The sequence below is a fragment of the Limulus polyphemus genome, unplaced genomic scaffold (genome assembly GCF_000517525.1).
Source record: "Limulus polyphemus unplaced genomic scaffold, Limulus_polyphemus-2.1.2 Scaffold18, whole genome shotgun sequence".
Lineage (NCBI taxonomy): Eukaryota > Metazoa > Arthropoda > Merostomata > Xiphosura > Limulidae > Limulus > Limulus polyphemus.
The window spans coordinates 1,884,118-1,898,022 of NW_013665628.1; the positions used below are offsets into that span (position 1 = coordinate 1,884,118).

General features: G+C 34.2%; 1 protein-coding gene across 1 annotated transcript in view; it reads left to right on the forward strand.

The window, feature by feature from the left end:
* The window catches only part of LOC111085408 (reversion-inducing cysteine-rich protein with Kazal motifs-like), a gene marked incomplete at its 3' end in the record, with an annotated part of 61,839 nt that overhangs the window by 46,785 nt on the left and 1,149 nt on the right, over positions 1-13,905 (forward strand). Inside the window, exons 4-7 of the mRNA XM_022383811.1 lie at positions 1,791-1,827; positions 7,878-7,960; positions 10,025-10,106; positions 11,438-11,632. Coding sequence (XP_022239519.1) covers positions 1,791-1,827; positions 7,878-7,960; positions 10,025-10,106; positions 11,438-11,632 — 397 coding nt within the window. The remainder of the gene's footprint in view (positions 1-1,790; positions 1,828-7,877; positions 7,961-10,024; positions 10,107-11,437; positions 11,633-13,905) is intronic.

The following is a 13,905-nucleotide window of genomic DNA, read 5'->3' on the forward strand; positions in this document are numbered from 1 at the left end:
GTTATAACGCCCCACGGCTGAAAAGGCGAGCATGTTTGGTGTGATGGGGATTCGAACCCGCGAACCTCAGATTCCGAGTCGAGCGCCCTAACCACCTAGCCATGCCTGGCCCTATTCTTATGAAAGCGAAACTACTCCGTGGTCTTTGGGCTAACCTTAACCAAACTGGGTAGGATAATGTAACATATTAATATTAGTCATTTCCCATACACATAGCCCACAAAACAAACGTTCTAAATTCCTCAAAAAATTTTTTTAATAATTGAGTGGGTTGGCTGCTCTGAGCCGCCGCCGCCCCCTCACCCACCAATTGACGCCATTGTTCTTCGGACGATTTTATTTACGTATTTCCATATAATTTTATTAATGACCCCAAAATTCAACCTTTTCATTTTAGGTACACTTTTTCTAAAATCCATTTCCTTCTTGCCAAACCTAAAACTAGCCTCAGCTCAAACTCGCTATTTCGTTGGGATCTCCAGGGAAATAGACGTTTATTAAGACAATTTTTATGTTTAAATACTCGGGATTTGGGAAAGGCTGCTATTGTATGTAAATTCATCTCTCTAGCCCTTTAACAATCTGAAACAGATTGAGATGAGTAGGAGATCGAACTAGACTTTAATATTCTATAAAAACGTGTGATTGGGGTTATTTATTGAGTAGACCTCATTCGTATTAAAATATATATATACCACTTTATTCGGGAAATAAAAACGCATTTTCTAGAGTGTGTTGGCCTGGCATAGCTAAGTGCAGTGGTTCTCAAAGTGTGGTCCGCGAAACCACTGGTAGATCAGAAGGTCCTCTAAGTGGTCTGTGGGATGGTCCAAAATGCAAGTCGCTGATGAGTTTTTGAGGGGTGGCAAGCGAAAGTGGTGGGGTAGGACCGGTAGGTGGTCCGCGGTGATCTGCGAACGAAAAAGTTTGAGAAAACTGTTTTTAGTGGTTAAAGCGTTCGACTCGCATTGTTTGAGCCGAGGGATCGAACTCAACACCGAACCTGCTCGTCCTTTCAGCCGTGAGGGAATTATAAAGGTACGGTCAATCCCACTATCTGTCTTCCCTCTATTTTATCATTTCGAAATCAAGGACAGCTAGCGCAGGTAACCTTCGTCCAGCTTTGCGCGAAATTCAACAAAGCATGCAACTCATGACTTTGTTCTCCACGATATATCACAATTTTTAGAACAATAGTCTACTCGAAAGAAGAAGGAGAGCAAAACCTTCATATCCACTGAAACTTAATACGGAATATCTTGAACAGGTGTTTCAGGAATCAACGACACACCAGTAATGGTGGTTACAATCGTAAAGATATAGTCTTCTTGTTAGCACATTTCACTTCCGAGTTACAGCTTTCAGAAAATTTTCCCAAGAACAATAACTTTAGGGAGACACAAATGAGAAACAAGTCTCCTAACTAAACAGAATATAATTGTTCATATGTTCTGTTGTTTTTCTTTTACTTCATTGTAACACCTCAGTTACTTTCTTTTTCCCTACTAGTATTTCAGCGTTTAGTCTGACGGCTTATTACGCTACAAACTGGGTTTCGATACCAGTTTTGATCACAACATAGTTAGCCATTGTGCAGTTTTGCACTTAACATCAAACAAACGGTTACACTTTCAATATTCAAAATTTTGTTTTATTTCTTTTTTTCCTAATTTGAAGTACGTGTATTATTTTACGTTCTCTGTTATTAAAATTTCAAATTTTACGGAGTAATATATTACTTGCTCTTTTTTGTTCGTGTATTTATACATATATATATATTCCATTTACAGGTGGGCTTTTGGAAATGCATGAACGAAACGCTAGAAGGTAATTGTTTCAACTTTATTTTAATAATTGTTATAAATCTGTTTTGAATGTATTTTACCAAAGATTGTATTTTATTTCATATGTTCACTATATATTCTGGTGTGTTTTCTAGTATTCAAGTTTTTGTTTTGTTTCTCAAGTACCTGTTTTTTATTCTCTTCTTTTTATCTTAATTGGATTTTATTCAACGCTCAACTAACTTTTCAAGCGAATGAACTAGGATCAAACGCATATCTTAATTTAATAGTATAACCCGAATAAGACTCTAACCTCAACTACATGTATATTAGGTAAAATATTAGCTGAACCACTTATGATACTTTTTGAAACGAGTAGATGCTTTTATGCAAAATAACAGACTAACTGTCGATATAGGTTTTTCTTAATTAACAAATTCTATTTATTTTACTGATCATAGGGACTAAAATTTAACTTAAAAGACAGGTAATTAAAGCTTTGAATACGAGACATAGAAAGTCCATACAATTAAAATTTTATGACGAAATAAACATGATACTTAAGTTCAAGGATTTTCATTTTAGCGCCTCTGTGACCTAATGTGATACAAAATATCACTAAGTTACACAAGATGATATTAATTATTACCAATATAACTACCTTTGTCGAGTATTTTTAACCTGTCTTTAAAGGTCTTTTAAGATAGAACACAGTATGTAAATGAATTTTTGTGTGATTCAACAACGTCAGTTGTAAAACTTACAAGTGAAAATGTTTTCTGTCAAGTCATTTTGTCCAGCATGTCTTCTAAAATACCAAGCTGAAAAGCTCCGAATTAAAATGACCTAAGCTAGTTGGAAATATAGTTAAATATGGAGTGACCAGAAGATCATAGACCATAGAAAAAATTATGAACGAAGTATGTTGTGTTTAGAATATTCTTTGCTATTTGTAAATCAGTAAACAACCACATTTCATCACAAAACTTTTGTCCCCCCCCCAGTGGCTCAGTGGTATGTCTGCGGACTTATAACGCTAAAAACCGGGTTTCGATACTCGTGATTGGTGCAGCACAAATAGCCCATTGTGTAGCTTTGTGCTCAACTACAAACAAAGACAAAACTTACCAAGTAATTTTCTAATTCTCATATGTACTGTTATTTCACATACGTATAAACAAAATAGAAAAAAATATATACCCAAGAAATAGGAAAACTGTTCGTATTTTTAACGCAAACGGCACCTTATATGACAAGAAGACTATATATGGCCAGCTCAGCACCTCTTAATGTCCAGACATAGCCATCTCTAACTTATAAGTGCTAATCAGACTGAGGGAAACCAGTTAGCAGTAGTCACCGCCTATGTGGCAACTCTTAACGCCAACAACTGAAAGTGCGGGACGTGCTCAGAAACATATCTCGGTTCGAGCCTTGGACCTTCCGTCCGCAGTCCAGCACACTGACCATTAGTCTATGCCTAGTCGAAATATAAAGGAACCATTGTCAACAGTTTGTCTTAATGAAGGTCAGGTCGTGATCAATTTGGATTAATTTTTGGATAGAAATATAAATGAACATTTTTGTATCTTTTGTCTTTTTTCTCTGTCTCCAACCTATGTTGAGCCACCATGATCTTATGACTTATATCAGATTTCAGAGTGAATTCGATCAAGTGTACACGTGTATTTCGTTTTGTGTGAAATGCATGTTACGAATATCATTCAGCGTAACTGTTTGTTTTGTATTAATATGTTTATCATATAAGCGTATAAGAATTTCACCATAGTGTCGTGTTTGTTGTAGAACACTTGGTAACGTGATACTGTTTCCCGGTGGGCCAATGGTAAGTTTACGGTCTTACTACCCTTAAATTGGGGGCTCGATTCCTGCAGCAGTCAGATCACAGATAGTTCACTTATTGTTACTTTCCACTAAAAACAACAAAAACAGATGATGCTGATTTAAATAAAATTGAGAGTTTTTCTTTATAATTTTAATTCTTTTAAATCTTATAAGCATATTTCTGTATTTCTAAATTTGTTCTTTTTCCACCTGTGGTGTATTTTTCTGGTGTACACCTACACGTCTTAGGGACCTCATCTATCGATGTAACTCTTCACCAGTAGGAAATCTATTGAGGTTTATCATGCGCGAAGTTACTGCCCTCAGGGGAAAATGACTGCTTTATCATGTGTGCTTATAGATGCGAGATTCAGTATCATGTTACTTCCACACATTGAACCTTCAAGCATGTCAACTTACTGTTGTGACTGCCACATTGCTAGTATAAAATATTTTGTTTTAGAAAAACTATCATTTTATTTTTCATCCCCTTCTAGTTTTTTTATTCCTTGTCTTTTTCTTTAGTGATTGGTTTATCTGGAATCTGAATCCGAGGATTCAAACGCGATCGCAATTTGAGGCTGTGAGGCGTTATAAGAGTGACAGTTAAATTCCATTATTCGAATAGACAATAAGAGCCCAAAAGTGGGCGGTGGGTGTTTTTGATAGCGGCAAGCTGCCTTCCCTTTAGTTTTATAGCTCCAACTTAGGGACCGCTATACGTAGATAACCCTTTGCGCAAAATTCTGAAATAGACGAACTATTTTTTTCGGCGCTTCTGTATTAACATATCCAAACGCTATTAAAATCATTATTTTTTTATTAAAATAATCAAACATAAGTTATTCTGTTTGCAAATGTTCATTCCATATTTATTCTAATATCATCATTTTACAATTCTCTGTGAATATGTTACTTCTCCAGAAATGTTTGCACTTTCTTTCTCTGAATGAGTGAATCTATGTGTTTACTTACATATAAATATTCAGTTTGCGTGCCCTTATTTGCAAGTGAAACAAAAATGTTTTGTGGAGAACATTTTATGTAGGACTGGAGATGAAATGTTTAGTTAAATTCTTAAGAAACGACTGGGCATTGTTCCACGTAGCTTCTTGGTATTAGGTATCACTAACAAATAAAAGGGTCAAATAAGGACGTGTGGTGGATATTTCAACAAAATAGTTGTTTACGTAATGATCACGCGATTGTCTTGTGGAAGATACGACGGAAGGTAAAAGATCCGACGTTTCACCGTTTCCAAAAAACACGAATGAAGTGTTGGACCTAAACAGTATCTAATTTTGTTTTCTCGAATTTTGATACGAATCAAGTGAATATTCCAGGTTTTCAAGACTGATTACTGTAAACTCTAAATAGTTCAATGTGCTAGTATTGGAAGGTTTCATTTTTTGCTAGGGCAATATTTTTTGATTTTGCAGATTCACACCGTATTCCATTACTTATTACTTTTTGATTTTGCAGATTCACGCCGTATTCCATTACTTATTACCTTTTGATTTTGCAGATTCACGCCATATTCCATTACTTATTACTTAATTGAACTTATTCGCTTGAATTCTTCATTTTTTTACTCGTTTTTTAGCTAAATGTAACACTTAAAATGAATTAAATCATCTTTACCAGTGTGTTGGATAAAGCAACTTTATTTAGAAATAAACGTTTGTATAAAATTTGGCTACTATAATGCATGAATAGTGTTTTAGCCCCTTTTTTTATGTTTTATTTCTTCGTTTTTCTTCATGAATATCGAGATAAACAACTGAAGAACTTGAAAAGAAAAAATTAGAAAAATCATCTTTTCTACCTCTTAGTTTTTCGAAATACCAAGACTATGTTTCAATTTTGTTTTAACTTACATACATTATAATTGGCTTCTTATGAGCTATCCATATCAGTTCAAAGGTTCCTCTCATATAGTGTGCTTTACCATATATAAAAATCATATATGATAAAGATCAAGACTATCTACCCATAACTACTAGGCTGAGAATGTTTGTTCAAGATAAGTTTTCTTGTTAAACATCGTTAACGTTTGATGTTAGTAAGAACAGGGTGCAAACTACAGAAGTTATTCATTGTTTGTACCAACTATTGTTTGCGTGCATAATCAAGAAAGTGCAGTTAAGCAGCACTCGTTTTATTGACAGGACTGACTTTCACTATTATAACGCTTCCCAAGCAGAAAGTGTAATACATGTCCTGTGGTACATCGTGACGTGAACCTAGGACTCTTAAGTCCCCAACCCGGCACGTTAACCACTAAACACTCACAGTCCTAATCTATTGTTACATTTTCCATTTTATAACCCGAAGCTTTAATATTTCGTGAATGGAAGACGCCTTCCAATTTCATTGTAAGAAACATCCGAGAATAATAAAATCTTATTTAAAACTGATATCATTATGTTAAATAATAGTTTAAAAAAGGAAATCAAGGAACATATGTTCTTCTAAACCTACAGGAAAAATTAAATGCTTTCAAACGCTCAATATACACCGAAAGTTGGTTTTGCAGACTGAGTCTTTAGCAGCAGATGGCGCATTAAAAACAAGAACATATTTATATGATAAAGCTTACTCTGCCCACATTTAGTTTGTATACATATTTGGTTATTTTATCACGGGCGTGACGGGTGGGCTAAAGAAATAAGCTATCCAGAATTTATCGTGTATTGTTTTGAACGTTACCAAGCTTTACAGACAATGTAATTACCGCGGTTGTGTTTCAGCTTGTTGATAGGCCTAGGGCGGAGATCATCTTGCGATTTTGATTGAGTGCAATTAAACTAAATGGCAACCGGTTGCTATGACGACAAGAAAGATTCATTAACAGATAACTCAGCGGAACAACAGGAACTTGCAGAATACCAAATCGTACAAAAGTAGTCTCAGCCTACACAAGTATTACTTAATCGCTGTTATTAACAACTTAAATATCCTCGTATTGCATATAGAAACAACTTAGAACTATCCTTCTGCTACTATCTCTCTCTCTCTCTTTCAATATTAAGCATTTATACAAAACATAAGTATCACTATACTAACAATAGCTGCATAATATGTTCGTGTACATCAAGAACTGTTACTTAACAACTTAGAACTGTAGTGTTTTAAGGTATCAGCATATGTCCTATCATACTGTTAAACTCGTTACTGGGTTGTAGGAATTTTGAAAGTTGGCACGCGGTCCTGAAACATTAAATTCTTTTCTGAAGTGTAAACTGAAACCAGGATTACAGCTTCGGATTCCGCCCGGTTTTAGCTTTCACGTGTAACAAAACCTCGTTTCCAACTGGTTGCAAAGAAGCATTCTCCACAAGAAAAATATTTTTATGTTTTTCTTGTCTACCAAACGTGCATTAAATTTATTACTGAATGAAGTGTTCGAAAGAACGGGCAGTGTAAGTTTTCTCCGTAGTCGTATTATATGTCTTATTTTACTTACAGCCTTTATCTGTTGAAAAATTTGGTTTGCGAGAAAGAAAGTACATCAGAGTAATGAAAACTTGTAACGAGAATTTTATTCTTACAGTTAGTAACAGTTAGTTACTTTAAAATGATAAATTGTCTTTAAAATAAGGTTTCTGTGGAGTAATGACAAAAAATAATTGTTTCTTAAAGAGAAACGTTACTAGTAAGACAGCTGCCTTTTCTTCAGGATTAAGCAGTACTTACGTGGTCACTAAATCAGTTTTTTATTACAGATGTTCAAAGCGTCAGCCACCAATATCAATAAATGTGTGACGCCAATTGACAACTGATATGCACGATTTTTCGTATAGATCTGGATTTATAATCTGAATTTCTGTGCTGATTTGTTGGCGAAGGATATCTAATTTGGGTAGCTTCGCACTTGAACACGTAAATACCCCCCCCCCTATGAAAATGTCACATGAAATTAAACAGATTTAGGTATCCATGTTGGGGGGGTCGTTATTACTCACCTTTCATTTTGTTGCTTCTATCGTTTACAATTTTGGTGTATTCATTCGATGTTCTACTCAATTTTTAGTTTCGTTTAAAACGTACACAGGTTAAAGAAAGCACTTTCACTGTTTTCAATGTAATTACACCGATATTAACCTGAAATGCCATATCGTTATTTCTTTCTATGATATGAACGACAGTACTAGTCACACTAATTAGCAATAACGATTGAAATGCCTCTTGTAAGCACGTAATGAGAAAAGGACAAACGCTAATCAATAACTATTACTGTTGGAACAGAAGTGGATCGTGGAGCGGATTGGGTCGGACGTCCGTGTTGCAGCGTTCCCCAAACAGCGGGTTGTAGACTAGCCTGTTTAAAGGTAGGTTCAACGAATATTCTGAAGGAATCAAATGATATAAGATATTTGATCTGTTTTCAGACATAAGGAAGCGAATGGTCTATTTGTTTAATAAAAATAATTTCACTGACTGGCTATTTTATTAGGATCCCTATCTTCTTGCGACAAACACTCTAAATTCTTGCACTTGCAGAAGAGACTGATTGTGTGATAAATTAACCTTGTAAATGAAAAAATTCCGACAATAACAGTTAACCTAAAATATTTAGGAGTGGACGTGCCAGTGAACGTTCATTTAACACGGGTGTCATTTGCAGATCATTTCTGTGATTGACGGTTCAGATTAAGTTGTCATTAGATCATATCACGATTGCCAATCGATACGGAACATATTTCCTACTTGGGAAAACTGGACACAAAAATATCTTCTGCTAGGAAAAACTGTGGCTACCAACTAGTGGTAACTGACCAAGGCAATAATGGCGGAATAGAATTGTTAAGTGCACCAGACAGTAGATAAGTGACTCAAAAGTGACCATGATTCAAATGTAGACAAGAAAATATGTCTTTTAGTGGTGCTTAGAATGCAAACTGTTAACAGTGGGTGATTGGAAATGTGTTGGTGGTCTGATGAATCATTTATACTCCATTAGAAAGGAAATATAACACCCGGAATATACCTGACAGTTGTTATTGATGAAATGCACCTCATAATGGTGGATTTCAACATGATGGACAAAGACTCGTGTAATATGGTGCTGTAACAATTCACAGTGCTCGTGTTGTTCAGTGTTGTTTCCGAGAAAATTACAACAATTTAAGCCATTATTTTTAGCCTGTGCATTAATAAATTAGGCAATTTTTGAGTAAGCTTGAACATCACATTTGAAAAAATTTTTGTTCATATTTTTGAACGACTGGGTTACTATCAAACAATAACCGTTAATGCATCTTTTAGAGGCTTTGCAACACTAATTACAAGTTGTTTTCCTGTTTTTGAGGCAAAAGGTGGTTGAATTCAATATCAGGTAGAAATCCTGGTAAAATGGCTAGTCAATGCCTTACGTTAAATCTAAAAGGAAGTTTTGTTACAGATGCGTGTTAAGTATGAATATACAAACCAAAACTTGAAGTTAAGTGTCTCATGGTTTGAGTTATACTATTTAAATGATGCAATATAGATATTCATTGAGATATTTGAATCTTTGAATGTTGATCGAATTTTAACATCAAGCGTTTCATACGAAACTTTAACCAGCAAATTATCAAAACTAGGAAATATAACAGAAAAGGGATCAAAAGTAAATGTGTTAAAGTTATTTTGATTAAAGATGATTTAATAATCCATTCTTGAAGTAACAATCCTGTGTTCTTTCTTGATTGATGTTTTATAGTAACATTGTAAGTTATAGTTTTTAGTTTTTGTTTATATAAGTAATTAAACAAGTTTATCCAAAGTGTTACCATGTCATTAAACTAAACATCACCTGAAGGTGGTTTTTACAGCAATAGTCTTAAAATGCAAAGTGATGAAATTGATATTTTATTTTATTTGTTTAATTTCTTTTCAAAAAACAAACACCTATTCAAAATGTTCTAAAAAATAAAAAATATGATAATTAACACATAAGTTCCTTTTAAACCAGGACAAATATAACTGCTAAAAATTGAACTAAGAAAATAATAATTTATTCCATCATTTTATTTAGTACCTTTTGTATTTCAAGACTACCAGATAAAATTCCCCACAAGATAAGTCTCTAAAGAACGCATAACTTTGTTATCATATACTCATGTGTTACTGATATACCAAAGGTCTGTGACACTATTATTTACTATCATCAGAATGAACTAGTTGAACCTTAAATGATATTCATTTTTGTTCATATATAATATGCTTTCAAGCTGAAAGGAAAATAACACTACCAGTATTTCTAAATATCTGTATACATTTAAGTACATATAATAAGCTATATATTTAAGAAAAATAATATAAAACGCTTCTAGTAATTATTGCATTATTTGTGTCAGATACTGATGTTTGATTATGTTACATGTGAAACCATATTTTTTCGTCTTACCCAGGCCCAGTCTCGTTCTGAAATTTCTGGTACCTGTCGCCGTAGTGACGAAATTTCATTTTACTTTTGTGTTGAGAGACAAGAGGGTAGGTGAAATACGTACATTGGATACGTTTTACATTTCACTTCTGTAATTTTATATACACGTGTATTGCTTAACCGTACAGACTAAATAAGAGTCTTAGGTCAGTGATTGAAGTGTGTATTGGATGTTCTAGCTATTAATAATTACTAATAGACATAAGGTAGCCAGCATTCTAATAAAAACTTAATTATGTAAAAGTTAAATAGAATTTCAGAAAATATTTTAAATTTGGTGTCTGCTGAATGATTAGTAATCATGCCATTATGTTCAACATAAGCTATATTTAAAACTTGAAACTTCTTAGAATGATTAGATTACATTGAACGTTAAGGTATGTCCACTTGGTGTTGTTGATACTTTCAACCGTAACCTCAAGCAAGTTAATCCTAGAATGTTAATCCTAGTTAATCTATAGCAGTATTTACATTATCTATACGTGCAATTAGCACAGTAACAGAACGTACATTTATTATAATACGTATTAGTATTATTTCATAATAGGTACACACATACAAGTTTTATAAATATGCGTGAATATCCATCAATTTATTTGCACAGATATTATCACGATATATAGATTTATATACATTATAATGCCTTTACACATTATATATATTCCAGTTTGTTTATCAAAATGCTCACACACTATCAATATATATGTATTATATATTTACAAGTGTAGCTATCACAATATTTACAGGTACACTATCAGTACATACATATATGTATGTACTGATAGTATATATATGTATGTACTGATAGCATATATGTATGTACTGATAGTATATATGCTATCAGTACATACATATATACTATCAGTACTACTATTTACTTATGCAGCTAAGACGAAAGGCAGTCCTTCTATTAAAGCGGATACAGGAAAGAGTTTACATCCACCGATTTTCTTAACTAATTTAATATCCTGGTCAAGGACCACATGAAAGTGAAACTTGCGTGTTTTTTTAAAGCCAGGCTATGAGAAGCATTTCTGGACTTCGTTCGAATGTAAACATTGACGTGTGTTTGTTTGCGCAAACTGCGGCTCTTTAGATTTAAACGGTAAAGCGTTGATCTCCTAATGTACGAAACTTCATTCTTCCAAGTGGAAAAAAAGTAGCATTCACTCGCATTGGTTGATGGAAGTCAATCTAAACACGGTTGGATAGAGACAAGTTGCTTTCAGCGGGCACTTAAATCTATAACTGATACTTAGCTGTCAGGTAAATGTTGTAAGTGTAAACTTTCTCAGTTTTTGTTTAGAAATTCGCACTAAATCGAACTGAAATTGTTTTCGTGAAGAAGAATGCTGATAAAGAATGGTGTACTTTGCAGTTGGAGAGTCGTGTTGTCAACAGTCTAAACGATCGGAATGCCGTAAAGCTTGTTGGGAAGTGTTTCGTTCTGCCATGACCCCCAGCAAGACAATTAGAGAAGCAGTGTTCAATCAGTGTGCACAGCACAGTCCACAAGTCCTACGTTGTCTCCGTAATTACACACATACCACACCTGCTGATAATCCCACCCGTAGTAAGTATAGTCTTTGGAACAGTAAAAACGTGCACAGAATTGGAAATTATTTATATCCCAATAAATACATGCATACAATATAAGTTGACATGATGTTTAACACCGATTTTTTAAAAGTATTGACGAGGTTTTCAGATCATTTAGTATGATAAATAAAATCACTTTATTGCCTCATTTAATCTATATTCTCTGAGACTAAGTATCATGTTTTATCTATTCTTTTGTGACATACTTTGAGTAAGTTGTTCATTTGAATCTGTTTTAATCGAACGTGGTTGCAAGTTCTTAGACACACAGCCACAGACTGTACTGGCGATAACCTAAGGTATGTACAAACTTAAATCGGGCATTCGTAGAAGATTATGTCGGCAACCTATTTTTGTAGTTCAAGAAAAATGGTCCATTATTGATGGCCCATTGTTGACCGAAATTTGAGATTTATTACTGTTTTTTTTTGTGTGCGTTTTTTTCGTAATATACAAAAAATAATTTTCCTTTCAGTTACAAAGGTCCAATAATAGATCGAGAGATAGACCACGTCTAGTAGCCAGTTTAATACCTTGCCGTATTCATGCTAACTGAAGCAAAATAGTTTAAATCAGTGGAAAATTTTCATCGTATTTTTAATGTAAAAGCATGTATTATTTTTAAAATGGCATGCGTTTTAAAAATACCCAATTCGCGATTGGATTGCCTTTTTATTTATCAGCGTTGTCTTTAATACGGGTCGACTAAACAATATTTATTTCTGATCTTAGTGGGAATTTTTGTGTTATTTTCAACAAATAATATTGTACAATTAAGTTGAAACTTGATTATATGCAAAGATTTCGTGAAATTAATTTGTAAGTAAGTAATGCAGCTGCAGAAGGCACTTGTCTATATAACAACATATTATTATTGAATCTTGTTATAATAGTAAAACTACTAAGGATATCGCTGATGTCCCTAATTTTGGGCTACTGACTAGACGAAATGGGAAAACAGCCAATGAGAAGAACCTTAACACCAACCATCTACCATAACGAATTGACTATTCCTTTTATAACGCAACCATATCTAAAAGTGCGGGAAATATTTTTTTGGTATTGTACGGATTTGAAACAGGCTTGCCAGTTCCAAAATCCAGATCTATTCTACCACAGATCCAACCTGAACCATACATTATTATGGTATATAATGTCTTATGCAGGCAGAGCATGATTATAGATTGATTATTTTTGTGACGTTGAATCACAATATATCTGGTAACAACTTTTAACAAATCTTTCTTTTCTGGCACTGTGCGGGTTTCCAGTAAGAATAACTTGTGTTCCAGAAACATCGCTGCCTACGAAGCCTTTAGTTCATTACCACAGCTCATCAAGTTGGATAGGTATGCAACATACAAAGCCTCTGTCGAAACTCTATTTATATCAGTCACTTTTTTCATATCAATTATCATGAAATATAATGGTTTATGCCGGCGAAACGTGATCAAAAATCAGTTGTTTGTGTGACATTATCACAATAGGATTATAATAACAAATCCTTCATTACAGGACCTGCATGGATTTCCAGCAAAAAGAACATGATAGCATACCCAGCCGACTTGATGAGCTGCACATAAGTTATGCGGTCAAGGTTCAGTTACATTTGTTTTTACTGGAAACACATATAAAGTCACTAAAAAAAAAAAAGGCCCGGCATGGCCAGGTGGTTAGGGCGCTCGACTCGCAATATGAAGGTCGTGGAAGTTTGTAATGCGGAAAAAAATTATTATACTTTTTAACCAATTGTAATAGAAAATGAAGAATAATAATAATTATCCAATGTTTGTTATGGCGGAAGGCATAATCATGTTCGAATAAAGCCTTTATATAGATGTCGCTTTTCACCAGTTAGAGGAAGTCTGTAGCCGCCTTGAAATTGCTGGCTGTTGTATACCTGGCTGTCCTCCTGGCTTAACTCTAATAGCTGCAAGAAAGTTTCACACATTATATTTTCGATGGAAATCTTTCGTAAGACAGAGATTGCAAATAGTAATCAATAAAAAATTATCATTAATTAACCAAGTGGAAAACGATGTTTTATTATAAATATTAAAAACACGGTAATACCAAAAAGCATCTTTAATTAAGGACATTTAGGAATTTCTTCAAATTCCATCATCAGCGTTAAACCCTCAAAAAAGTTCATTCACAATATTCTGACTAGAAACACATGGCCAGGTGGTTAGGGCGCTCGACTCACAATCCGAGGGTCGCGGGTTCGAATCCCCGTCACACCAAACA